The sequence below is a fragment of the Hemitrygon akajei genome, chromosome 26 (assembly GCF_048418815.1).
Source record: "Hemitrygon akajei chromosome 26, sHemAka1.3, whole genome shotgun sequence".
In the NCBI taxonomy this organism is placed as follows: Eukaryota; Metazoa; Chordata; class Chondrichthyes; order Myliobatiformes; family Dasyatidae; genus Hemitrygon; species Hemitrygon akajei.
In genome coordinates, this window is record NC_133149.1 from 41,269,931 (window position 1) to 41,295,343 (window position 25,413).

The following is a 25,413-nucleotide window of genomic DNA, read 5'->3' on the forward strand; positions in this document are numbered from 1 at the left end:
CCAAAAAAGCCCCAGGTGCCATTGGTGGATTGTGCCAAGATATGTGATCCCAACTAATAGAAATGGCCACAATGTCCCTGGCTATGAAGGAGGAAAGATAATCCGGGTGGTTTTTCTCCAATCTCTGCTGAAAGTAGCTTGTGTTGATCCCCATGTGGTTCTTTAACTGGGCAGCATGGAAATATTTGTCTCACTGTGAATAGGCACTTGTAGAAATCGAAGCTTGCAGTTCTATGATATATTTGCATCTTCAATGTCCCAAAGCACATTATGACCAATTAAATACTTCAGTAGTGAAGTAAAGGGATGCAGCAGCCATTACGTATACAGCAAGATGTTACTGAGAGAGGTACAGTGATAATCAGGTGATTTCTTTTTCCTCTGTTATAACTATTTTGGAGCCGCGGTTTAAAGTCTCATGCAGCAGTCAAGAGCTGTGGCAGTGCAGCACTCCCTTAATCTTGAACTTGGTGTCAGCCTAGATTATGTGGACACCCCTCTGGTGTGGATCTTCAATCCCGTACCTTCAGATTGAGGGGCAAGGGTCCTGCTGTTTGGTGGTGGCTAGCACTCCAAAGGTGGCTTCTAGGGCTGAAGTATTACAGGAAGGAGGTGGGTGCTTTGACAAGGGTACTAGGGTGCTGCCTCATTTAGAGGGTAGGGAGCTATAAGATGAGGTTGGACAAAACTTTTTCTCTGGCATATCAGAGGCTGAGGGGAAACTTGATAGAAATTTATAAAACTGAGAGGTCGATGGTCAGTCCTTTTCAAAGCGTAGAAATGTCAACAACTAGAGGCTGTGCATTGGAGATGGGGGGGGGGGGGAATGTGCAAAGGGGATGTGTGTGGCAAGTTTTTTTTTACCCAGAATGTGATAGGTGCCTGGAATATGTTGCCAGGAGCAGTGGGGAATAAGCTATGATGGGGTTGGTGAAGGAGCTGTTAAAAGACACATGAACAGGCAGGGAATTGAAGGGATATGGATCACTTTCAGGCAGAAGGTTTGGCATCAGGTCCTGTGTGGATATTGTGGGCTGAGGGGCCTGTTCCTGTGCTGTATTGCTCTACATTCTGTGTACTGGAGAACAATAAATGACTGTGGAACAGGAATCCAGTAAAAACAGCAGAACCTTTAGGACAACACATACAAAATGCCGGAGGAACTCAGCAGGCCAGGCAGCAACTATGGAAAAGAGTACAGTCGATGTTTCGGGCCAAAACCCTTCAGCAGATTCTTTGGGACAGCAGTGGTTAGCGTGACGCTATTACAGCTCGGGGCATTCTGGAGTTCAGAGTTCAATTCTGGAGCCGTTCTATAAGGAGTTTGTATTTTCTCCCCATGGAATGCATGGATTTTCCCTCAGTCCAAGGACATACCAGAGAGGTTAATTGGTCATTGTAAATTATCCTGTGATTAAATTGGGGTGAATTGGTTTTTCTTTGGGGTGGTGTGGTTTGAGCCTACTCTGCAGTGTATCACTAAATTAAAAAAAGACTATTGAAAGGAAATACTTTTTAAAGAATATTAGGAAATAACCAAGATACATTGAGCCAAAATCAAGATTCAAATGAGTATTTAAAAGCTGAGTATGTTATGAATGGGTGAGTCTAGGTAAAGACAGAAAGGCTGGGATGCTGGAAAAGAATGAATTCTGAGTGAACGTGAGTGTAAAAATTTCAGAGGAAGGATGTGGAGAGATGATGACAAGCGTATTTAGTGCTCGGAAGGAGTGGTGGGAAGTTCAAAGGTGCACTGAGCACAGAGATGTCACCAAGGATGAGAGAAGTGGTGACAGTCGGAAACTGGAGGTGAGAGAAGGTCCCAAACAGACAACATGCCTTTACTTGGATTCTGACTGAAAGGAAACAAAATATGTTTTGTTATTATAGAATAAATTTCTAAAGTATTTTTTGTAGACATGTATTTATAAAGTTATCCTAGAAGGCTGAGTGGGTGAAAATAGGCCATAATCTTTGAACCTTGGGAAGATTTATAAGCAAAATGATCCTCTCCCTGTTTAAAAGTAGATGTTCTTCTGTTGCGCTTGTGCTCGGTGTTTTGAATCTGGTATTTTAACCTATGAAGCCACTGACTGATGGTCACCTTGGGAAAACATTGCACAGTCAACCTCTGCACTTTTTCAGGAATGTTGGCATTCAGTCTGGTGTTTTTATTTTGCCTGATATTCACTGCTGACTCTCCAGAGAGAGAACACACAGTCCTGGCCTTTGGAAATTGGCACGTCAAGCGAGGTTTGGAGTCTGATAAGAGATACTGTAAATAAATGGGAGCACAGCATGCAGTGCCCAGTGTCTGTACTCACTGTACTAGTGCCTTGCTTTTCTTGGTACAACGTCACAGTACAGAATGTACTTCCTATAAATATTGCACAAGACCATTCAGGTGGAGTGTTGTTTTCTTTCTCCATACAATAAAAAAAACTCGAGGAATCTTGTATAAACATGATCCTGAATGGTCCAGATTTTGCTTGCTATAGTGCCAAGATTCCGATTTTAGTAAACAATAGTCTTTGTAAAGAAATGTTCTGCTCTTTTCCATTCACTGTGGCTTTGTTTACCCACAACTTACTAACCATAACCCCATGTATCTTTGGAATGTTGATGGAAACCAGAGGACACAGAGGAAAGCCATTTGGCCACACGGTGAATGTGGTGAATGGGCAAGCTCTTTACCGATAGCGGCAGGAATTGAACCGTGACTGCTGGTGCTATAAAGCATTGCGCTAACCACAATGCTACTATGCCATCTTCTTACCTATTAGCTTTGGTCGACAACATTTGCAGTTCTTCACGTTTTATATGATCCACTTTCAACAGCTATTTAAAGCAATGTTTATCCGTTATTTGACGGTTGCACAATACAATTGAATGTTGCATAATACTTGTATTTTCTGTACTGTCAAATGGCAGACAAGTTCATTTTAAACTTTACTATGTAAAAATATAGTAAATCTATAGAACAGTAACTGTAAACAGGATCAGTTTACAAACTGTCCAAATGCAGATATAAATAAATAGCAATCAGTAACAACCATGAACTAACAATATAACAGAGTCTTTAAATGAGTGTAGTTATCCCCTTTTGTTCAAGAGTCTGATGGTTGAGGAGTAGTAATTGTTCTTGAACTTGCTGGTGTGAATCCTGAGGCTCTTGTACCTTCTACCTGATGGCAGCAGCGAGAAAAGAGCATGGCCTGGGTGGAAGGGATCTTTGCTGCTTTTCTACGGCAACATTTCATGTAGATGTGTTCAATGGTTGGAGGGCTTTAGCCATGATGTACTGGGCCAAATCCACTACCTTTTGTAGGATTTTCTGCTCAGAGGCATTGGTGTTCTCATACCAGGCCATAATGCAGCCAGTCAGCACACTTTCCACCTCACATCTATTGAAGTTTGTCAAGGTTTTTGATGACATGCCAAATCTCTGCAGATTCCTGAGGAAGTAGAGGCACTGTCGTGCTTTCTTTGCAATTGTATTTATATGATGGGTCCAGGACAGGTCCTCTGAGATAGTGACACCCAGGAATTTAAAGTCACTGACCCTCTATGGTCTCTCCACCTCTGATCCCCCGTTGATTACTGGCTCATGGACCTCTGGTTTTCCTCTCCTGAAGTCTACAATCAGTTCCTTGGTCTTGTTGACATTGAGTGAGAGGTTGTTGTTATTACACCACTCAGCCAAATTTTCAATCTCCCTCCAGTATACTGATTTATCACCACTTTTAATACGGCCCACAACAGTGTAACAGCCCACAATTTACCCTCCCTGTCAAAGTTGACACTGTTAGTGTCAGTGGTGGGCTCTGTGAAAGAGTCCTGTCTTGTCTTGGTGAAGGATCTGGGCTTTACATTTCATTGTACAAAGAAGGAGAAATGCACTCAGTGGCCACTTTAATTGATATCTCCTGTACATAATAATGTGGCCACTGAGTGTATGTTCATGGTCTTCGGCTGCTGTAGCCCATCCACATCAAGGTTTGATATGTTCTGCATTTAGAGATGCTCTTCTGCACATCACTGTTGTAACGTGTGGTTATTTGAGTTACTGTCACCTTCCTGTCAGTTTGAACCAGTCTGGCCATTCTCCTCTGACCTCTCTCATTAACAAGGCGTTTTCGACCTCAGAACTGCGACTCACTGGTTTGTTTTTTTTTGTTTTTCACACCGTTCTATGTATACGCTAGATAACACAGTGTGTAAATCCCAGGAAATCAGCAGTTTCTGAGATACTCAAACCACCCATCTGGCGCCAACAGTCATTTCACAAAGTCACTAAGATCATATTTCTTCCCCATTCTGATGTTTGGTCTGAACAACAACTGAACCTCTTGACCATGTCTACATGCTTTAATCCATTGAGTTGCTGCCATTTGATTGGCTGATTAGATATTTATATTAACAACAGGTGTACCTAATAAAGTGGCCACTGACTCTAAATATCTTTAATGCAAAACAGAAAACTTTCACCCACCTCGCAGTTTTCCACTCATTCAGTAGCTCATTTAAATGTTTTCTCTGTGGGAAAAGTTATTTTTGTGGATAATGCAGGACAGGAAAGATTTTTGTGTATTTTAAAAACTAATGTGTAAGCAAATATAAATACTTGCCTGTGTCAAAAGGTCAATAGGAAATAGTGAGCATTTGTTATAAAAGACTTGACCTTCTAACTCTGGCTAATGTGCTTGTGATTGGTTGCATACATATTCCGAGTACTGGGCTAACTTGATAGTGGTCCTAATTCTTGGAGGTTCTGGGTTTCACATTAGGTGATGTTCAGAAGTTAAGCTTGAGCCTCAGGTATCCTTCAGAATTTATTGAAAGCTGCTTATTGAGAAAGAAAATGGTTGAGATCTTAAAGGTGGATAATTACACTTGAAATATTGATGTGGGAGATCCTGGGTATTTTACATTGGAAGTGGCTGATGATGCCTGCATTTTAAAGGGGGGAGGTATAGCACAGTAACCCCTCTTTGGACTTTCCAAATATGTAGCACATTTTTTCTTTCAAGTCCGTTCAAGGTTCTACTAATTAATAGTTTGTACCTAAACAGGGAAAGACTCATTTAGTAAACAACCGTTGCGCTGGCAGCCAGTCAAATTTGTTCAGCATTCAGTCTTGTAGTCTGATTAGATTTTATTGTACGTGCCTTTCAGCTGATCTGAAATTTCACTGTGCACGTTTTGTTATTTAACTTCTGTTTAGAAATGCAATTCCTTCCAGCCCAATTCTGATGTGAATTTTAAGTCTTTTCAGCAAGACCTTGGCAATAGAAGTTTTACCAGGGCAAAATGTCCTGTAGTCGTTTTGCAATAGTGAGTCATTAATACTGTGGTCAGAGATATGGAGCTGGTTTTATTTCTGTTGTTGATCAGTTTAACATGGTTTAATACAAACAGTGGGTTGTGGTAAACTGGAGTCATATCCTGATGCTGCTGTTTACATTATTTTGAAATACATTTTCTCTAAGATATTTCTAATGAGGCTGTTGCATCACAGAACTTAACTTTGAAAAGTCTGGCGATATTCTAAAGAAAAATGTATCTCCCTTGCACATTCAACTGGTGTTAAAGGAAACAATCAAAGTTCAAAATAACAAAAAATTGTCCATGTATGTATATGGTGCCATATGCTTTACTACCTTGAGGTTCATTTTCTTCCAGGCATTTACAAATGCAATAGAATTTACGTAAAGACTGACAACAGCCAAATGTGCCTAAGAAGACAAGTTGTGCAAATAAAAAATAATACTGAGAGCATGATTTGTTTAAAAAAAAAAATGTCTGCAGGTTGTAGAATTAGTTCAAAATGGTGATGAGTGAAGTTATCCATGCTGGTTCAGTAGCCTGAGTTTCTGAAAATCACTGCATAACTTATCATAAGGTGAGTACAGTGTTTCCTCATGCATCAGGATGTGCATTGCAGTAAGTACAGACCTACGCACAAGGAGCTGACAGCTTGTGCAAGATGCCACATACTGTCACTCTGAAACTTTCCACAAAATATTGTTGTAACCCAGCAAAGTAGTTCATCATATGCCACATTCTTTAAAGGGGTGACTGCTTTAAAAAACAAGCAGTCTTTACAACCTTTTTATATGCCACAATGGGATAACTAGAGCTTTATTCATTTGGCTGGTTCATGGCTGAATTCACTCTTAACGTGTAACCACCAGTCTTGTGCTCTGAACTAGCCTGCATCACTCGGCTTGCCGGGATCAGCACTGAGCTGGTATTTTGGAAGGAGGATCACGCCAGCTCCTGTTAACTTAATGGGTACTTGCAGAATAGTTGTAGCAAACGAGGAGTCATAGAATGTGCAAACTCCAGGCGGTACCAGAGGTCAGAATTGAACCCAGCTCACTGGAGTTGTGAGCTTTCTAAACTGGAAGCATCAATGCAATAATAGGACACCCAGCATATAGTATAGAGTATAATCTTATACTCTAAGATTAAAGTTTGACCCTGGAAACTACATTAGGAAGAGTGGGTGATCTTCAAGTGGAAATGTGTAAGAACTTCCCCACAAGAGGGAGGGGTACATGAAACATAGTTTGGACTCATTGAATAACAAATTAGAAAAAGAGATGGAATAAAAAAAAGATACATGCTTATGTCTGACAAATTTCTCAAACAAGAGCCAAGCTGAAAACAATAAGTTGGGCAGGTTTCACTATGGATGTGGAGGGATTGGAGGGTGGATACTGCAAGTGGATAATGAGAAAAGACTCTCCACAGTTTATTCTTGCCTTGATGTCTTGATGAGAATAGGAAGTTTTCAGGAAAATCTGAGGCAATGCTTTGAAATGGGCCAAGGGAGCTTCAGTTGACTCTTTAGGTCTTTGACAAAAACCTTGTGCTGACCACTCCTCAGTCCTTGAAGCTGTTGTTTCCTGCTGGTCAGACTTGACATTCAATGACTTTACCATTGCTGAGTCCATCACCGTTCATAATCACCGTTCATAGCCTGAAGGTCACTGTGCAGGTTCAACCTAGCTTCTGGTGCACAAACGCATTGTGGCTACAGGAGTGAATCAGAGGACAGGTGTCCTCAATGAATGACTACCCCAATGCACATCAAGAGCACAACTTCGTCCAGATGAGTGCTGTTCCAACCACTCAAGGAGCTCAACTTCGCCATGATAAAGCAGTCCATATGATTGTCATCGCATTCACATCCTTGAATATTCACTTCCTCCATCACTAGCACAAGAGCTGTAGTGTGTATTGTTTCATGTCTACATTTGTGCAGTCCTAAACCTGCAACCTCTACAAGAAAGACAAGGTAGAAGGTGCATGAAATGCCACCATCTTCACATTCCCTTCCAAATGACTTGAAAATGCTGTTTCTTTGTTATAGTTATGACTAAATCCTGGGGCTATCTGACCAATGACATTCTGGGTATGATTTAATTAAGAGTGTAACAATTCAAGAAGCTGGTCAAGGACAATTTGGGATGAACTTTGCACCTGTGTTCAGGTGATGGAAAATGAACAGCTAAGTTGAAAGAGTCTGCTTCAGCTACTCTGTGAGGTTTTAACGTGCAAATTACGTAAGAGCTATTTTGTGCGTGGTTTATTGCAATAGTGATCATTTCCTGCTCAAAACCTGCCCTTTGGACAGTGTGCTTTCAGGAATGGTTGGCCTCTTTCCAGTACCATGCAAAGGCATCATCGGCATGTGCAATGTCTATTCCTGCCTACTGACCACAAATATTGCGATAATGTGCAATCTGTAGCCATTGTTTATAACCCCAAGTGAAAGGAGGAAGCAAACCCAGCAACAAGTTGCCAAGTGGAGGAGAATGAAAGGGTCTCCACTAGGCCACTGATATGTAGCTGTCTGCATGAGCTTGCAAAGTTTTAGAATATTCACACAAAATTACTAGCATTACTTGTGATCTCTGCATGGTGATGAGTCAGGGCTAGTTGATAATTAGGGGGCACTTGTAATTTGAACTGCATCAATAATAAGACGGTAAGACATAAGAGCAGAATTTGGCCCATCGAGTCTGCTCCACCATTCAATCATGGCTGATCCTTTTTTATCCCCCTCCTCAGGCCCACTTCCCGGCCTTCTCCCTGTAACCTTTGATACCATGGCCAAACACGAACCTGTCAATCTCTGCCTTAAATACACCCAACAACTTGGTCTCCACAGCTGTCTGTGGTAACAAATTCACCATCCTCTGGCGATAGAAATTTCTCTGCATCTGTTTTAAATGGACGCCCCTCTATCCTAAGGCTGTGCCCTCTTGTCCTAGACTCCCCCACTATGAGAAACATCCTTTTCACATCTACTCTGTTTAGACCTTTCAACATTCAAAAGGTTTCAATGAAATCCTGCCCCCCCCCCCCACCCCATTCTTCGAAGTTCCAGCGAGTGCAGACCCAGGGCTGTTAAATGTTGCATCAAGTAATTGGAATTGTATGTTTGTAATGTGCCAGGGTTTGGTCTTGCACTGAAGCTACTTCATTCCATCATCTCAGCCTTTGTCCTGATCTCTATTGAAACCTCCTTGCCATGCTCCCTAATGGTTGTGATCATGAAGGGAACCGTGCAGGTCCCACCTTTTATGCAACAAACTGCAAAAGCCACCTTTAACAATTTTCTTCAGAGGAAAATGTTCCCAATTTTGTGGTGAGGGATATTTCCTGACTGGAGTTGGCACTGCATACCGTTTGCAAGTCACGAAGGTTTGAATTCAATGGAATTAATTATTTACTCAAACAAATGAAATAATTAAATGTGTTTAAGTCAACTTGTTTAAGTAATAAATAAAAAAAAGTTAGCATCGGCTTCAGTCTGCACCCGTTCCTTCCAATGGATAGAAGTCTTTCAGATTTTATTCTAGATTTCTCTAGTTAGAAAGGTAGTTAACAATGTAGCATTGTTAGATGCCAACAGGGAATGGAATTGGGAGGGGATATGAGCTTAGAACAGCCAGAGCTCGTTCTGGTGCATTAACCCATTCTGTCTTCAAGGTCAAGAAGAATGTAGGCCGGAGATGATGATCGCATTGCAGTGCTGTTATTTATAAACTAGTACCAAGCAATAAGTTATTATTAATTTTGTCATTTCTGAAATGCTCAAGTTACAAGAAAATGTCTCAATACTTGATGTTGGTGGGGGGGGGGGGGTGAGAACAAAATGAGATGGTGGGAATACTGTTGGAAAGAACAACAACATGGATAAATAAGATATTCTGAAGTTTTTAACCTTCTTGAAAATTTGGCAAGAGAACTAAACAAATCAGCCTCTGAAGGAATTAGGGGAGAATTCAATATCTTCAGAGATGTTGAGCTGAAGGTAATCACTGAGATGATATAGAGGGAGATTGAAGACAAATTTGAAAGCAAGCATTGAAGTTGTACTTAAAGAGTGGACTACACATCAAATTACATTAACAGGTTACATAAGACAAGATATCAGCCCATAAGGTACAGGACCAGAATTGGGTAATTTGGTTGATCAAGCCTACGCCACCATTGAATTATGACAGATTTTTATGTATTTACAGTTAAATTTTAAAATTGCAGTGAGGGTTTGAAAGTTGGGAGAAACTGGGAGGAGAAGAATTGACAGTTGATAATTATGACCTTGGCTAATGGGTTTCTAAAATAATAATAGTTTATTGGTAACACACACAAAATGTTGTTGGAACTCAGCAGACCAGGCAGCATCTAAGGAAAAGAGTACAGATGACGTTTTGGGTTGATGTTGCCTGGCCTGCTGAGTTCCTCCAGCACATTGTGCATGTTGCTTGGATTTCCAGCATCTGCAGATTTTCTTTTGTTTATTGGTGTTGGTGGAGAAGATAATAATTCATGCCTTTAGCATTAATTTCAAGTCCATGCTTTGACTCAGAGGACCGAACAAACTAAAATGTAATTGATTAAAATGTAACCAAGGAATTTAGAATTAACTTGTATTTACTTGCCATCAAGTACATTCTTTTCAGCAGTAAAAATAGTTATTTTTGTGCTGCATTGGATCCGGAGTAACAATTATTTCATTCTCTTTTACCCTTCTGTACAGGAAATGACATTAAACAATCTTGAATTTTAAATCTTGAAAGTAAATTAAATATATAATTTGTATGGCATCAAGGAGACAAATGATATGTTGTGAATAATGCAATCATACAAATATAGCTATTGTTAGTGATGGATATAAATCCTATTGCAAGTGATATTTTAATTTCAGCTTCATATAATTCCAATTACTTGATGCAACAATGGGTTGTACTTAATAATGGAAAAATTATAAATCACTTTACAAGCTGGTTGATGTGCGAAATTTTGGATTAAATGGATTTGGTCCAACTCGCAACTTCTGAATTGAGCTACATCAGCTTACTGAGCAGCATTACAAAACTAAATACTTGAATTATTATAGCATCCCTCATTTTCTTCAGAGCACGTTGCAACCAAAGAAATACTTTTGAAATGTATTCCCTACTGGAAATGTGCTTTGAACAGCAAGCTGCCACATTCTGCAGTATGGTAATGATGAAATAGAAATTAAATGATGGTTTAAGGTATAATATTCACCGGGACACTTTGAAGGAATGTTGATTTTTGTTGAAATTATGTTGCTGATATTGAGGTGAAGGATCAATAATCACTCCCAATCCCCTTTTCCCATTTCCAACCTCTCATAAAATCTACAGTACAGAATAAGGCCCTTCAGCCCACCATATCCATACTGCCCTGGAAGTAGCCGAATGCACAATTTTGCAAAATAAGAGTTGCTTGTTTTGCTGAATTAAAAAAAAATCAGATATTTTTTCATGTCCTGAGAGATACTTATCAGAAGCAACGTTTATTAATTTAAATCTGAAAATAATATTAATAGTAGTTATTTTAAATATCTTTAATTATTTTATTAATTGAAATGTTGAAGTAAATGTTGTATTTGAATGGACTATTTTCCCCCCCTGGTCTCTCTCCATTTACTCTCATTTGATTTAGCCTTGGGTCCCTCAATAAGTATTGTAAATTTGGCCTTCCATACACAAATGGGTCCCAGTACCACTGAAAATTATTTTGTAAATGTTCTTATGCTTTGTCCAAACATTTAACTAAAAGTAATGGGATCTGGATTTGACAGAGCAGGAGTTCAGAAATCTGTGAAACCTGCTTTAGATTACTTACAGACTGCCGGGCATTGCGAAAAACAATGAAATGTGAATCCAATCTGATTACTGAATCATCTGCTTTGCTTTAGAAGCAGATTTGCTTTCAACAATGGGGCACTTAATGCCATCCTTTCATCGTCAAACTCTGGCCACTTGAAGGGAGCATAGTGATTAGCATGGCGCTTTACAGCACGAGTAGTTGGGGTTCAATTCCTGCCAATGTCTGCAAGGAGAGTGCACTTTCTCCGTTTCCTCCCGCATCCCAAAGACTTATTGGTTAAGATTCATAAATTATGGGCATGCTGCGTTGGCACCAGGATCATTGTGAGACCTGTGGACTGCCCATCCAACACATCCTCAGAGTGTGGTCATTGACGCAAAATGATGTATTTCACAGTATGTTCCAATATTTATATGTAATGTTACAAATAAAATTAATTTTTAATCTCTTTAAACATGGAAGTTTTTAGATAGTCGATCTGGAGAGAATGTTTCCAATAATGAAGTGTCTAGGACCAGAGGTGACAGCCTCTGATTAGACGGACGTCCCTTTAGAACAGAGATATGAGGGGAGGAATTTCTTTAGCCAGAGGCTGGTGAATCTGTGAAATGGCTGTGGAGGTCAAGTCATTTTGAAAGCATGGTTGATAGGTTCTTGATTAGTCAGGGCTTCAAAGTTTACAGGGAGACGGCAGGAGAATGGGGTTGAGAGGGATAATAAATCAGCCATGATGGGGTGGCAGAGGAGATTCAATGAGCGGAATGACCTATTCTGCTCCTAATGTCTTATGGTCTTATGGTTTGCCAATGAAAGAAAAGCAGCAATAATTATTGTTGGAATGTATGACAGCCAAATAAAGCACAGCAAGCTTCAACAAGCAAAACTTGGAAAAGAATAATGTGGCTTTCTCAATGATGTTTGATGAAGGACAATTGTTCAGGTTGCCAGAGTGGTCACCTCTGATCTCAGAGCCATAGAAAGTAATGGAGTTTAAGAACAGCAAAACAGGCCATGTTCAGCAGCCCTGGAAACACCTCTCTATAAATTCCATTTCAGAGGAGCTGTCCTGGCTCCAGCATGTAAATGCAATTACAAAGAAAGCACAACATTGCCTCTACTTTCAGTGTAGCTGTGGTTTCACTCCCCCTCCCCACTTATTCACCAGCTTTGTTCAGTGCCTTTGAGCTGGTCTTGTACCCTTCCCCAGATTTGTGCTTCTCTAGTATCATTTCCCTGACTTGTCTCGAAAGCTCTTCTGTCTTCATTTCGGCTTAGTCTGTTGAAAATCTACCATACTGTTGGACCTCACAGAGAGAAAGGGGTATTTACAGTATTCTTGTGAAATCATTGAAAACAGGCGATACTCCAAATTTGTACATCAACAAATTGGGTGAGTTTGTAAGGTAATACAGTATATTGAAACCTGAGGAAGGTTTGTGAAGTAATTACAAAGGGGGTGAATAATTTTTCAACCTGTCAATTTTGTTTTTTGATTTCCAGTAAGTTGCTGACAGGTTTTGGAGTTTTACTTTTGATTTGACATGATGCACAGTGCAATATATTTTAAATGTAGACAATGAGGCAGTAAAATGTGAAAATAGTTGTGGGGACTGAATACCTTTTCAAGGTTGATAATACATTTTGAACTTTGAACTATGTTATTTTTAATAACATTTGGTTGCATCACTGGGGTATCTCCCTACACCCTGGAGTGAGACTTGAACCCACGTTTGCATCGATAGTGAAAATGTTACTTGCCAAGGCCTGGCTGCCCCAGCACAGATTAAGACTGTATGTGCACTAACTGTAAGGCGAGGAGGAAGCAGCATATGTTTATTGTATCTTTATTTTTCTGTTTAACCACTTCAAGTTTTGGGTGGATTTCATCTATAAAGGAGATAAAGTTCTTTAGCCATGATGATTTTATCTGGTACCACACCTTCAATATTAAACACACAAACACCTTTTACATTTTCAGTGTTAGATAACTGATTCTTTTTTTGTTTTTTGATCTTCTCGTTCAGTTGGTCTTGAGACTATTTTCTATCAGTCTACACCTCTAATACTTTTCACTTTGGCTTTCACTGTGAGTGTTGGTTTGCTGATCAGATAGGCCACTTCCTGTTTTGCTCATTATAGCCACCGTTGAGCTTGGAAACAAAGCTTTATTCATATTACAATTCTTTTGATAATCTCGTCTAGTAACACCACACCTTTTAACCTTGCAGTGTTTGTAGAATTGTACAGTGCTTAATGTTTAATTTAGCTCATCACTTTTTACTGATCACCTGGGAAGAGATCAGATTCCATTTATCAATTTTTACTTGTTTTATTTTGGCTCAGTCTCAAGTGGTGAAAAGTGGTCCAGCAGTGAAGAGGTGTTCTTCTATTGGAACAGTGTTAACCCTTGAGCTACTGGGGCACCCGGTGATGCTTGCTGTCTGTGGATGAAAGGTTGATTCAACTTTGTCTCCTTGGGTGTATGCTTGATCACTCCAATTTGAACTCAACTGGAGGCAAGCAAAGTACTTGTAATAATTTTTTCTTTCCTCACTCAACCATCCTTTTAAATCTAATAGATAGATAGATAGATACTTTATTCATCCCCATGGGGGAAATTCAACTTTTTTCCAATGTCCCATACACTTGTTGTAGCAAAACTAATTACATACAATACTTAACTCAGTAAAAAATATGATATGCATCTAGATCACTATCTCAAAAAGCATTAATAATAGCTTTTAAAAAGTTCTTAAGTCCTGGCGGTTGAATTGTAAAGCCTAATGGCATTGGGGAGTATTGACCTCTTCATCCTGTCTGAGGAGCATTGCATCGATAGTAACCTGTCGCTGAAACTGCTTCTCTGTCTCTGGATGGTGCTATGTAGAGGATGTTCAGAGTTTTCCATAATTGACCGTAGCCTACTCAGCGCCCTTCGCTCAGCTACCGATGTTAAACTCTCCAGCACTTTGCCCACGACAGAGCCCGCCTTCCTTACCAGCTTATTAAGACGTGAGGCGTCCCTCTTCTTAATGCTTCCTCCCCAACACGCCACCACAAAGAAGAGGGCGCTCTCCACAACTGACCTATAGAACATCCTCAGCATCTCACTACAGACATTGAATGACGCCAACCTTCTAAGGAAGTACAGTCGACTCTGTGCCTTCCTGCACAAGGCATCTGTGTTGGCAGTCCAGTCTAGCTTCTCGTCTAACTGTACTCCCAGATACTTGTAGGTCTTAACCTGCTCCACACATTCTCCATTAATGATCACTGGCTCCATATGAGGCCTAGATCTCCTAAAGTCCACCACCATCTCCTTGGTCTTGGTGATATTGAGACGCAGGTAGTTTGAGTTGCACCATATCACAAAGTCCTGTATCAGTTTCCTATACTCCTCCTCCTGTCCATTCCTGACACACCCCACTATGGCCGTGTCATCAGCGAACTTCTGCACATGGCAGGACTCCGAGTTATATTGGAAGTCTGATGTGTACAGGGTGAACAGGACCGGAGAGAGTACGGTTCCCTGCGGCGCTCCTGTGCTGCTGACCACCGTGTCAGACCTACAGTCTCCCAACCGCACATATTGAGGTCTATTTGTCAAGTAGTCCACTATCCAATCCACCATGTGAGAGTCTACTCCCATCTCCATTAGTTTGTGCCTTAAGATCTTGGGCTGGATGGTGTTAAAGGCACTAGAGAAGTCAAGGAATGTAATCCTCACAGCACAACTGACCCCCTCTAGGTGAGAGAGTGATTTGTGCAGCAAATACGTGATAGCATCCTCCACTCCCACCTTCTCCTTATACGCAAACTGAAGAGGATCCTGGGCGTGCCTGGTTTGTGGCCTCAGATTCTGTATTATCAGCCGCTCCATGGTCTTCATCACGTGCGACGTCAAGGCAACAGGTCTGAAGTCATTCAACTCCTTTGGTTGTGGTTTCTTCGGTACCGGGACAATACAGGATGTTTTCCACTGTCTGGGTACTCTTCTCTGCTCCAGGCTCATGTTGAAGATGCGCTGTAGTGGTTCTCCCAGCTCAGTTGCACAGGCCCTCAGTAATCGTGGGGAAACTCCATCTGGTCCAGCCGCCTTGCTGGTACAGATCTTCCTCAGTTGACCTTCCACCTGTGCAGCCGTAATCCTGGGCGTGGGCAAGGTCTCCTGTGAGTGGCTATTTTCCTGTGAGGGAAGTAAGCCTGGTGTGGATTTCTGCGGTGAGGATGAGATTGAGCTGTCAAACCTGTTGAAGAAGTTGTTCAGCTGGTTCGCTTTCTCCACATCTCCACTTATGTTCGCCCCCCCCGCTTTGCACCGCATCCGGTGATGATCTTCATCCCATCCCACACCTCCTTCATGCTTTTTTTCTGCAGCTTTTGTTCTAGCTTCCTCCTATACTGCTCCTTTGCCCCCCTTATCTGTACTCTGAGTTCCTTCTGAACTCTTTTAAGCTCCAACCGATTGCAATGATTGCAAACATGATGCTGATCAGTCTGGTAATAAAAAGACCCAATATTGATCAAGTAAACATACTAATGATGAACAAATATCCTGACCTGGATCAAGTAGTGAGCCAGATCATAGGGCATGACCAGACCAAATGAATATCCAAATGTTTCATCACAATGTACACCCAGCTTGAACTGATTGTGGTTGGCCTCACGCTAAGCAACTTGGCTCTAGTTCAACTTGGGCAGAAGTCTTTGGCACTATACAGACCCATCGGTTGTCGATTTAATTGAAAGAGTCCATTTTAAAGACATGGAACTTAATCGCTGCCTTTCCCCTATAATTCACATCCTAGGGGGTTACTGATCAGAAACTGAACTCAACCAGCCACAGATATACTTTGGTTAACAGAGCAAGTCAGAGCTTAGGTATGGAGAGGAGCTCGCCTCTTGACATCACAAATTCTTTCACTCATTTTCAAGTCAGATGTGTAAGGGAATGCTCTCCAGTTACCTGGATGAGTGCTGCTGCAGCAATACTCAAGAAACTCGATGCTATCTGGCACCAAACAGTCTGCTTGATTCACAAAACATCAACTATTTATTCTTCTCCTTACAGTTCTGTGCAAAAGTCTTGGGCACACATAATAAAGTTCTGTAAAGCGAAGATGCTTTCAAAAATAATGAAGTAAAAAGTTTCTAAATATCAAAATAATCACTATAAAGTGCAGTAAACAATTTTCAAAAAACTAAATCAAATCAATATTTGGTGTGACTACCCTTTGCTTTTAAAACTGCATCAATTCTCTTAGGTACACTGTCGTGCAGTTTTATAAGAAAATCAGCTGGTAGGTTGTTCCAAGCATCTTGGAGAACTTGCTACAGTTCCTCTGCAGACACTGGCTGCCTCGCTTGCTTCTGTCTCTCCAGGTGATCCCAGACAGCCTGATGGTGTTGAGATCAGGGCTCTGTGGAGACCATGCCATCTGAAAACATGTAAAAAGATTGTAGGCTGCCTAAGACTTTTGCACAATACTGTAGATGCTGCCTGAGTTTCTCTAGCATTTTGTGTGCGTTGCTCTGGATTTCCAGCATCTGTAGTATCTATTGCAACTTGAGGCAGCATGGTAGCGTAACGCTATTACAACGCCAGCAACCTGGGTTCAATTCCACGCTGTCTGTAAGGAGTTTGTACATTCTCCCTGTGACTGCATGGGTTTCCTCCGGGTGCTCTGGTTTTCTCCCACAGTCCAAAGGCATATGGTTTAGTAGGTTAATTGATCACATGGGTGCAATTGGGAAGCATCCAGATCCCTTAAAGTGGCAACAGACATCGAGCATGCAATAATAAAGGCTTGTCTTCATCACGAGGGACATGGAATATCGAATCAGGAAGCCACAGAACCTTTTGATTCAGTCACACTTGGAGTATTTGCGTGTAGTTCTGGTTGCCCCAATACTGTAAGAATGTAGAGGCTTTAGAGAGGGTACAAAAGAGGTTTACCAGCATGCTGCCTGGACTAGAGAGTGTGAGCTGTAAGGAGAGTTTGAACAGACTTGGGTTGATTTCTCTGGTGGAGACCTATTAAAGGTTTATAAGATTATGAGAGGCCCAGATAGGGTAGACAGCCAGAATCTTTTTCCCAGGTAGAGATGTCAAATATTAGAGGGCAGACATTTGGGCTTAGAGCGGTGAAATTTAAAGGGGATGTGCAGTGCAAGCTTTTTTTTTGTATACAGAGTGTGATGGGTGCCAGGTTATGCACTGCCATGGGTAGTACTGTACTGGAAGCGGATACTATAGTGACATTTAACCAGCTGGTAGATGGCACATAAATATGCAGGTAATGGAGGGTTATGAATCATATGCAGGCAGAAAGGATTTGTGTAATTCTGCTTCAAGCTCGGCACAAGCATTGTAGGCCAAAGGGTCTCTACCTGTGTTTATAAGGGAAGTTAGAGGCTGGGAATAAAAGGTCCTCTTGGCTACAGTACTTGGCTCCCAAAAATATATAAAAGTAAATCTTCAAATTTATGTTAGTACTTTTGAAGTCCAACCAGAATGCTCTAATGAGGATTAAATCTCCGCCTTGCAGCCGAGACTTGCTCTTCAGCTTTGGTGACTGGGTGCTGAGACCCAGATGCATTTTATTTTATGAGCCACCTTGTCTTAAACTGTGGTGTCTCTTTTCTATTTCAGCAGGTGCAAAGGCCTTTGTTTGTGACCAGTGTGGCGCACAGTTCTCTAAAGAAGATGCCCTGGAAAGTCATCGACAAACCCACACCGGTACTCTTTCAAAACTTTATCTTGTATGATTTTTGATCTGTCCCTTTTTAATTGATTTTCTTGAAGGCAGTCAAGCATCTTAAGTCATTGTAAAGCAGACCATATGGACATTTAATTTATAAGGAGATCTTGGGAGCAAAAATGTGTCTAAAGTGGTAGATGGTAAGGAGTACAGTAGAGGATAAAGTGCAGAGCTTGCTGGAGGAGGTTCCAGAACTTGGCACTGCAATAGCGAGGTCTTGGACAGTGTAGCACTGGAAGCAGTGATGGAGATGGGAACAAGGAGAAGGCTGTAGTCCATTGGGTTGCTAAGGTCCAAAATGTGCTCCCTGGAAGGTAATAGAAGTAAAATCCCTAAAGGTGACCTTGTATTCTGATAGAGAGTCATACACCTGAAGTGCTGCCTCAGTTTTTCTCACTGCAGTTGCTGCTAGGACTGCTGAGGATTTTTTGATTTTATTTCAGATCTCCAGCCACAGCAGTGGTTTTTGGTTTCCATTTCCTAGTAAGCAAAGGGAAGATATTTGCAGAGTCCTATGGGGAAAGAGGAGGCAGTAGGACGGACTGACTGTATTCTCCCACAGAACTTGTGCAGGGTTGGATGAGCCACAAGTCCCCCTGGATTGTAGAGTTTCCTGTAAAGGATGGGTTTGATGCTCTTTGCAACCTGATGATGCAGGATATGATTTTTCATCCAACTAAATACCGTTCCCTCATTAAGTAAGCCTTGTACTAATTCCCTCAACCACCTTTCCGTAGCTACTTCCCCTTTCCTCCTTCACCCTATAATTTACAGGATTTTTCAAGTCGCATTCTGAGTCCTCTGGACATCGTTGCTTAGAATTATAGTAACTTCATGGAACAGGAGTTTGCTTGACCCAGTAAGATTACACCGCCAGTCATGTCACTGATATAGTTCATTTACTGTGTGACGTCTTTGCTGTAGGACATTAAAGATTTGTTTCACAATTTTTAAAAAAAAAACCTGAGTTGCAGTCCACCCAAATGTTGGAGGACAGATGACGTAGTTACTAATCATATTTGTCATTGGAATGATATCAAGAACAGTATTTACCACTATCAAATATTATTTCAACTCACCTGATTAGTTTAAAAGTTCATTGACAAACAATAATTTAAAGCCAATTTCTGGTTTACTGCAAGTATTCTTTAAGCTGATTCATTGCATTGGCAGCCCTTCCAAAAAGTGGTTAAAAATATTGAGTTACAAGTGGCTTGTTGTACTCCTCTTGACTGCCAAGATCCTATTTATATTGGACAGGAATGAGGGTCAGACGGTTGATGTTGCAAAATGAGTTTGCAAAGGTCACAGATCTTTTTGTGATGTTAACTCTTTCTCCAACCATATTGTTAAAATGAGTGACCGCACTTCAGGAAGAAATACATTGTTTTGGAAAGAAAACATGTTAAGGATCCAAAGTGATCAAAATCTTTCTTATTATAATTCTGGAATCTTCTCCCCAATATATTGCAAGGCCGACAAGGTCATTATGATTCAACTGTTATGTTGATTAAGTGCACTCATGATCAAGCTGAAATGTAGTCAGCAAGCAGTGTGACTGTGAACTACTCCATGCCTGGTTACAACCAACCTGGGCTGCTCAAGATTCAAAATCAGAATCAGGTTTAATATCACCGGTATATGTTGTGCAATTTGTTGTTTTGTGGCAGCAGTACATTGCAATACATAATAAAAACTATAAATTACTATATACACATACATACATACATACACACACACACACACACACACACACACACACACACACACACACACACACACACACACACACACACACACACACACACACACACACACACACACACACACACACACACTAAAGAAGTAGTGTAATAAGAGGGCAAAATACTGAGGTTCATGGGTTCATTGTTCATTCAGAAATCAAGAAGAAGGTCATGAATCTTGAAGACTGCTTAATGTCATTTCTAGTACACAAGTGTTAAGGAGAACAAAATAATTGTTACTCCGGATCCAATGCAGCACAAGAAAAACACATAAAGAACACAATAGATACATAAGATAGCTTATATGCCTTGATTGTATGTCCATAAAGTAACTCTAGGCACAGGAGTGTCTGTACACAAGGTGACTGACAGGAAATGATAAAGTAGTGATGGTTGGAGGTGTGGAGGGGTGGGTTTGTGGGTGGAGGTGCTAATCAGCCTTACTGCTGGGGAAAGTAACTGTTTTTGAGTCTAGCTTGTGGTCTCTGTTTCTATTTCAGTGACATCTATGGTGGACTCTAGCCACCCTATTGGCATTGGGTTAGGTCTGTGTTCTGTCAGAACATTTGGGTTTTGTTCAGTGCTGTACTCAGGACAGTCTGACACAATGTTAGTAGACAGTGCTTTGTTAGACAAGTATTCAGGCAGGGAGCAACTGAGGGATGTTGATCTGGAATGGCAGGGAAATTACTGGATGTAGATTTCAAGTTTGACTGTGGGGTGGCAGTAGGGTACGATGTTCAGCAGGAGGGCAAATGGGACCAGTGATCAGAATTGGGCAGCACTTCCCTAAATATTGGCTTAAATTTAGCTTTGGTGTCAGATGGTGGAATCTGCCCATAGCTTGTGGGAAGAAGGATGAGTTTTGGCCAAAAGTCTTCACCCTGGTTGGGAGGACCTTTCTTAAGTGCATATGTCCAGTTCAAGTTGTTGATGTCCAGGCAAGTTGTTATGCAAATGGGGTTGATGAGGGGTAAAAAACACAGCCATTTCATTTTTATTTTGATCAGCTGCGCTTGGCCAATGGTCAAGTTTCAATTTTATACTCAGAGTGACCAATCTTTCACCTACATCAGCATAATGCTATTACCAGATTCAGTCCCACTGCAGTACATAAGGAGTTCGCTCATTCTCCCCATGACCGTATGGATTTCCTCCGGGTGCTCCAGTTTCCTCCCACATTCCAAAGATGTGGGTTAGTAGGTTAATTGGTCACATGGATGCAATTAGGCAGCAGGGACTCATAGGGCTAAAAGAGCCTGTTATTGAGCTGTATCCAAAAAATCATCTTTCTTTCCACTACTATCTTACATTTGTATATCCCCCTTTGGCACAACAAAACTCTGTTTCACGGGAGTAAATGTCGAACATTAATTTGGTATCAAGTCACTTCAGCAGATGTTCATCAAAAGAGAAATGTTGAGAGGGTAAAGGTATTCTAACGCTTGATGCCCAAGCAGCTGAACACATAGCTGACAATGGTAGAGTCCGAAATGAATGAAACTAGAAATAAGAGTATTGATTACTTGGAAAGATTTAAGGTCCAAGGTGCAACAGAGAGAGAAAAGATGGAAAACAATGGTGGAACTAGAATACAAAAATGAGAATTTTAACATCGACTCCAACTATTGACGCAATATGTTCTCTTTCACAGGCAGTGTTTCAATGTACTGGTTTGTGCTGTTTTGAAAATGTATTTCCATTGGTATTTCGCTGTTGTAATAAAGAGAGAATAGGAAAGAAGGATGGAATGGTTTTGAATGATAGGTTAAAAAGTGGTCCAGTGGAACTGGTCTTGGATGCAAAAATCTGGTAAGTTGGTTCTGTAGATCAGAGGGTCCAAGGCTCAGCTCTCCATGACATTTTTAGAAATGTCATTAGGACCGTCGAAATTCAACCCTTGATGGAGAAGTATATGCAGAAAGAATATTTCAATATACAGTCACTCTATTGATCAGGCCAGTCTGAAAGATACTGATAGTTTTGCTGGTAATTTGACAAATAGTATACCAATTGCAACAAGACGACTGAATTTTACCCTAGCCTTTCCAAAATTCTGACTACGGGGAGCTTCCCTACGTCATTTCTGCAGACATGTTGGAAACTGATCTGGTTAGTCAGTAACTTCTGTATCACTGCCACAATATAGTTACCAGGCTAGTTGATCTTCCCTCTCATTCACCTTTTTCACCTTTCTAACTTGGATTCCAGAAAGGTATCTAGCATCAGTGGGTGGGAAATGAAAACTGGTGGAGTGTTGGCAAAGAAGACGGGAACCATTTCCAAAATTGCATTCTACTACAACAGGTGATGAATCTAATTTAATGTGAATGATAACAGTTAATATAATGAATGAATCACTGGCTGTTTATATTTCCTCCTTTTTTGGTGTTAACTGAGCTGTGTAGAAATTCTTCCATGGCGTTCATAAGTCCTCGCCCGTCCCTGATGCATTTCATTATAATTAGTAACTATTTGATGAACCTATAAATAGTCCTCTTGACAAGCTGAGGATTTGATTTCTTAATTGCTGAGTTTTAATATTTAAACAAACACATTTAATTGTTTCTTGGTTTCTTTTGATTATTTTTACCCAAAATGTGGTTATTAGTTGGAAGGAGAACATTTTAATGACTGTTAGCGTTAACTCTCAGTGGAACAGCCGCCTTTGAGGTGCATGTTCCCCCACCACCACTCCCAAGCCTGATTCATCAGCGAGTTAGGATTTTGACCTCATGGTGAAGAAATAGATTATGACATAGAGAGGGACCTATGGGTTGTGGCATTCTCATTTCTTGATTGTCCTTGTACTTCTGGATGATAGATTTTTGGTAGCAGGGAAGTGACTGAGAAACCTCCGAGAAGCTGTTGTATTGTACTGTATAGTCATGGGATTCTGTGGTGCAGGGTGTGACTGGTGGGGTGGAAATCAACCACATAGTGGTTAATTTTAGAGCTGTACTCATCCAAGCTGCGGCGGATTATTCTATCACACTCCTTGTATGTGATGGAAAGGTGTCACTCACTGCAGGATATCCAGTCTGCTCATGTTGACAGTGTCCTAGTGACTGCTCACACTAAGTTGCTCATGACTGACCCTCCTCAACCCTCCCACTGCAGATGATGGGAGTTTGAATTTTGGTAAAGGGAGTGTTGCTGAAAATCTTGGCGAAGTGTTAGATTCCATCCTCTTGGAGATATTTGCCATTGTTAGTTATAATTTTGTAGTCTGGAACTTGGGACTGCATTGTTACCTGAGGACTTGACAATTATTCTATCAACAACAAGTAAGCCCACTTATTGCGATGGGTTTATTTTATTACCTGAACAGAGATACTGTCGAAACTTCTGTTTGCATATCATCCAGACAGATCATTCTGGACACCAGTAAAAAGGCAAGGAAAAATTATTACAAAATATCATGTCATAGTCATAGAAAAGTACAGCACAGAAACAAGCCATTTGGACCATCTAGTCTATGCCAAACCATTAACTTGCCTATTCCCATTGACCTGAACTGGGACTATATCCCTCCATAACCCTACCATCCAAGTACCTATCCAGACTTCTCTTGAACATTGAAATCGAGCTCGCATGCACCACTTGTGCTGGCAGCTCATTCCACACTCTCACCATCCTCCGAGTGAAGATGTTTCCCCTCATGCTCCCCTTAAACTTTGCACCGTTCAACCTTTGGTTGTAGTCCCACCAACTGCAGTGGAAAAATCCTGCTTGCATTCATCCTATCTATACCCCTCATAGTTTTGTACACCTCTATCAAATCTCCTCTTAACCTTCTACATTCCAAGGAATAAAGTCCTCACCTATTCATTCTTTCCTTCTGACTCTGGTGCTCCAGACCCAGCAACATCCTTGTAAATTTTCTCTGTACTCCTTCAATCTTATTTACATCTTTCTTGTAGGTAGGTGACCAAAGCTGCACACAATACTCCAAATTGGGCCTCACCAATGTCTTGTATAACTTCAACATAACATCCCACTTCCTGCGAAAGGGTTTCGGCCTGAAACGTCGACTGTACTTTTTTTCCCATAAATGCTGCCTGGCCTGCTGAGTTCCTCCAGCATTTTGTGTGTGCTGCTCCAATTTCCACTATCCGCAAATTTTCTCTTATTTGTGATCCCATCTCCTGTACTCAGTACATTGATTTATGAAGACCAATGAGCCAAAAGCTTTCTTTATAACCCTGTCTACCTGTGACACCACTTTCAACTTATTATAGACCTATATTTCAAGATCCCTTTGTTCTACCATTTCCTGTGTAAGACCTACCATAGTTGGTCCTACTGAATTGCAACACCTCTCACATGTCTGCATTAATTACCTGCATGTTACTGTTACAGAGAAAGTGCAGTGCAGGTAGTTAAATAAATGTAAGGGCCTTGACAACGTAGATCGGGAGATCAAGTTCTTCTTTTAGCATATGAGGGATGCTTCCCCTGAGGGTGAATCTGTTGAATACGGTTGTCTTTTTTTTGCCTTGACCAGTTTTACTCTGGTTCTTTGATGCTTTTAACTCAGTCAAGCACTGTCACAACACCACGGACAAACCCACACACCCATCTCTGAAGGTCAGTTTGTGTCCTTTATTCATCCAGAAGATGTTGGACCATTTAGAAGGCTTCTATTTATTGTCCGTCCTTAATTACTTTACTAGGCCATTTTTGGGAATAGTTACTTAAATTCTGTCAATTAAATCTGGAATAAAAAGCTAACATTGGTAAAGGTTACCTTGAAACCACTGAATTTTCATTAATGATTCAAGTGGTAATTAATGCACTACTAGGAAGGGAATCTATCATGATCTGCCCTAAACTTCCCTGTTTGAAATTGCTCAACAAGGCATACATCGAGGTTTATCAGGGTAGGCAATAAATGCTACTTATTCCCAGCAGACTCTCATCTTGTGAATTAATTTGTATTTGAAAAATATAGCCATATAATCACAATTGTAGCATAAAAATGTGACATCCCAATAGTGCAGAACCAAATTATATATGCAGCAAAGTGATAATAACCAGATTGTTATTTTTGGTATTGCTTGAGAGGTAACTATTGACCAACCTACATGAGATTTCTCTCAGGAAGTATTGTAATATGAATAATAATGATTTTTTTTTTTGAAATATTGGCATGGGATTTTTGGTATCCATCTGTCAGAAGGGATGAAGCCTTGGTTTAAAATTTCATCCAAACAAATGAAATCCAATTGTGTAAACCCGCCTTTGGGAACGTCAGCTAAAATTCTGTGTTCAAACCATTGGAGTGGGCCTTGAATGATTAATAATTTAGAATTGATAACCATACTTGTGAATTTTGGATATTAAATGGGACAAAGTTTGGTTTAGACTTTTTTTTTTATGACCAAAGTGGATCAAACTCCATTGTGTTTCTAGAGCAGAATATAAGCCTGTTTTGGATATTGGTTCATCATTTTGGAGACTTGCATTCAAGTCAAAGTATACAAAATTATGAGGGGTAGAGATAAATTATGTAAAATTATGAGTAATATAGATATGGTAAATGCAAGCAGGTTTTTTCCACTGAGATTGGGTGAGACTACAACTAGAGGTCATGGGTTAAGGGTGAAGGGTGAAACATTTAAGCCCTGCTGTTCACTGTGTAAGACCTACCCTGGTAACTTCACTCAGAGTGGTGAGAGTATGCAACAAGCTGCCAGTGCAAGTAGGGGTCCATTTCAATATTTGAGAGAAATTTGGATCGGTAC

The 25,413-nt window shown here is 40.7% G+C and overlaps 1 protein-coding gene across 2 annotated transcripts in view; it reads left to right on the forward strand.

Moving 5' to 3' along the window:
• The window catches only part of zbtb16a (zinc finger and BTB domain containing 16a), a 249,859-nt gene that overhangs the window by 138,007 nt on the left and 86,439 nt on the right, over nt 1-25,413 (forward strand). For both annotated transcript variants that reach the window (XM_073030014.1, XM_073030015.1), the window contains exon 4: nt 17,813-17,899. In XM_073030014.1, the coding sequence (XP_072886115.1) occupies nt 17,813-17,899 (87 nt within the window). The remainder of the gene's footprint in view (nt 1-17,812; nt 17,900-25,413) is intronic.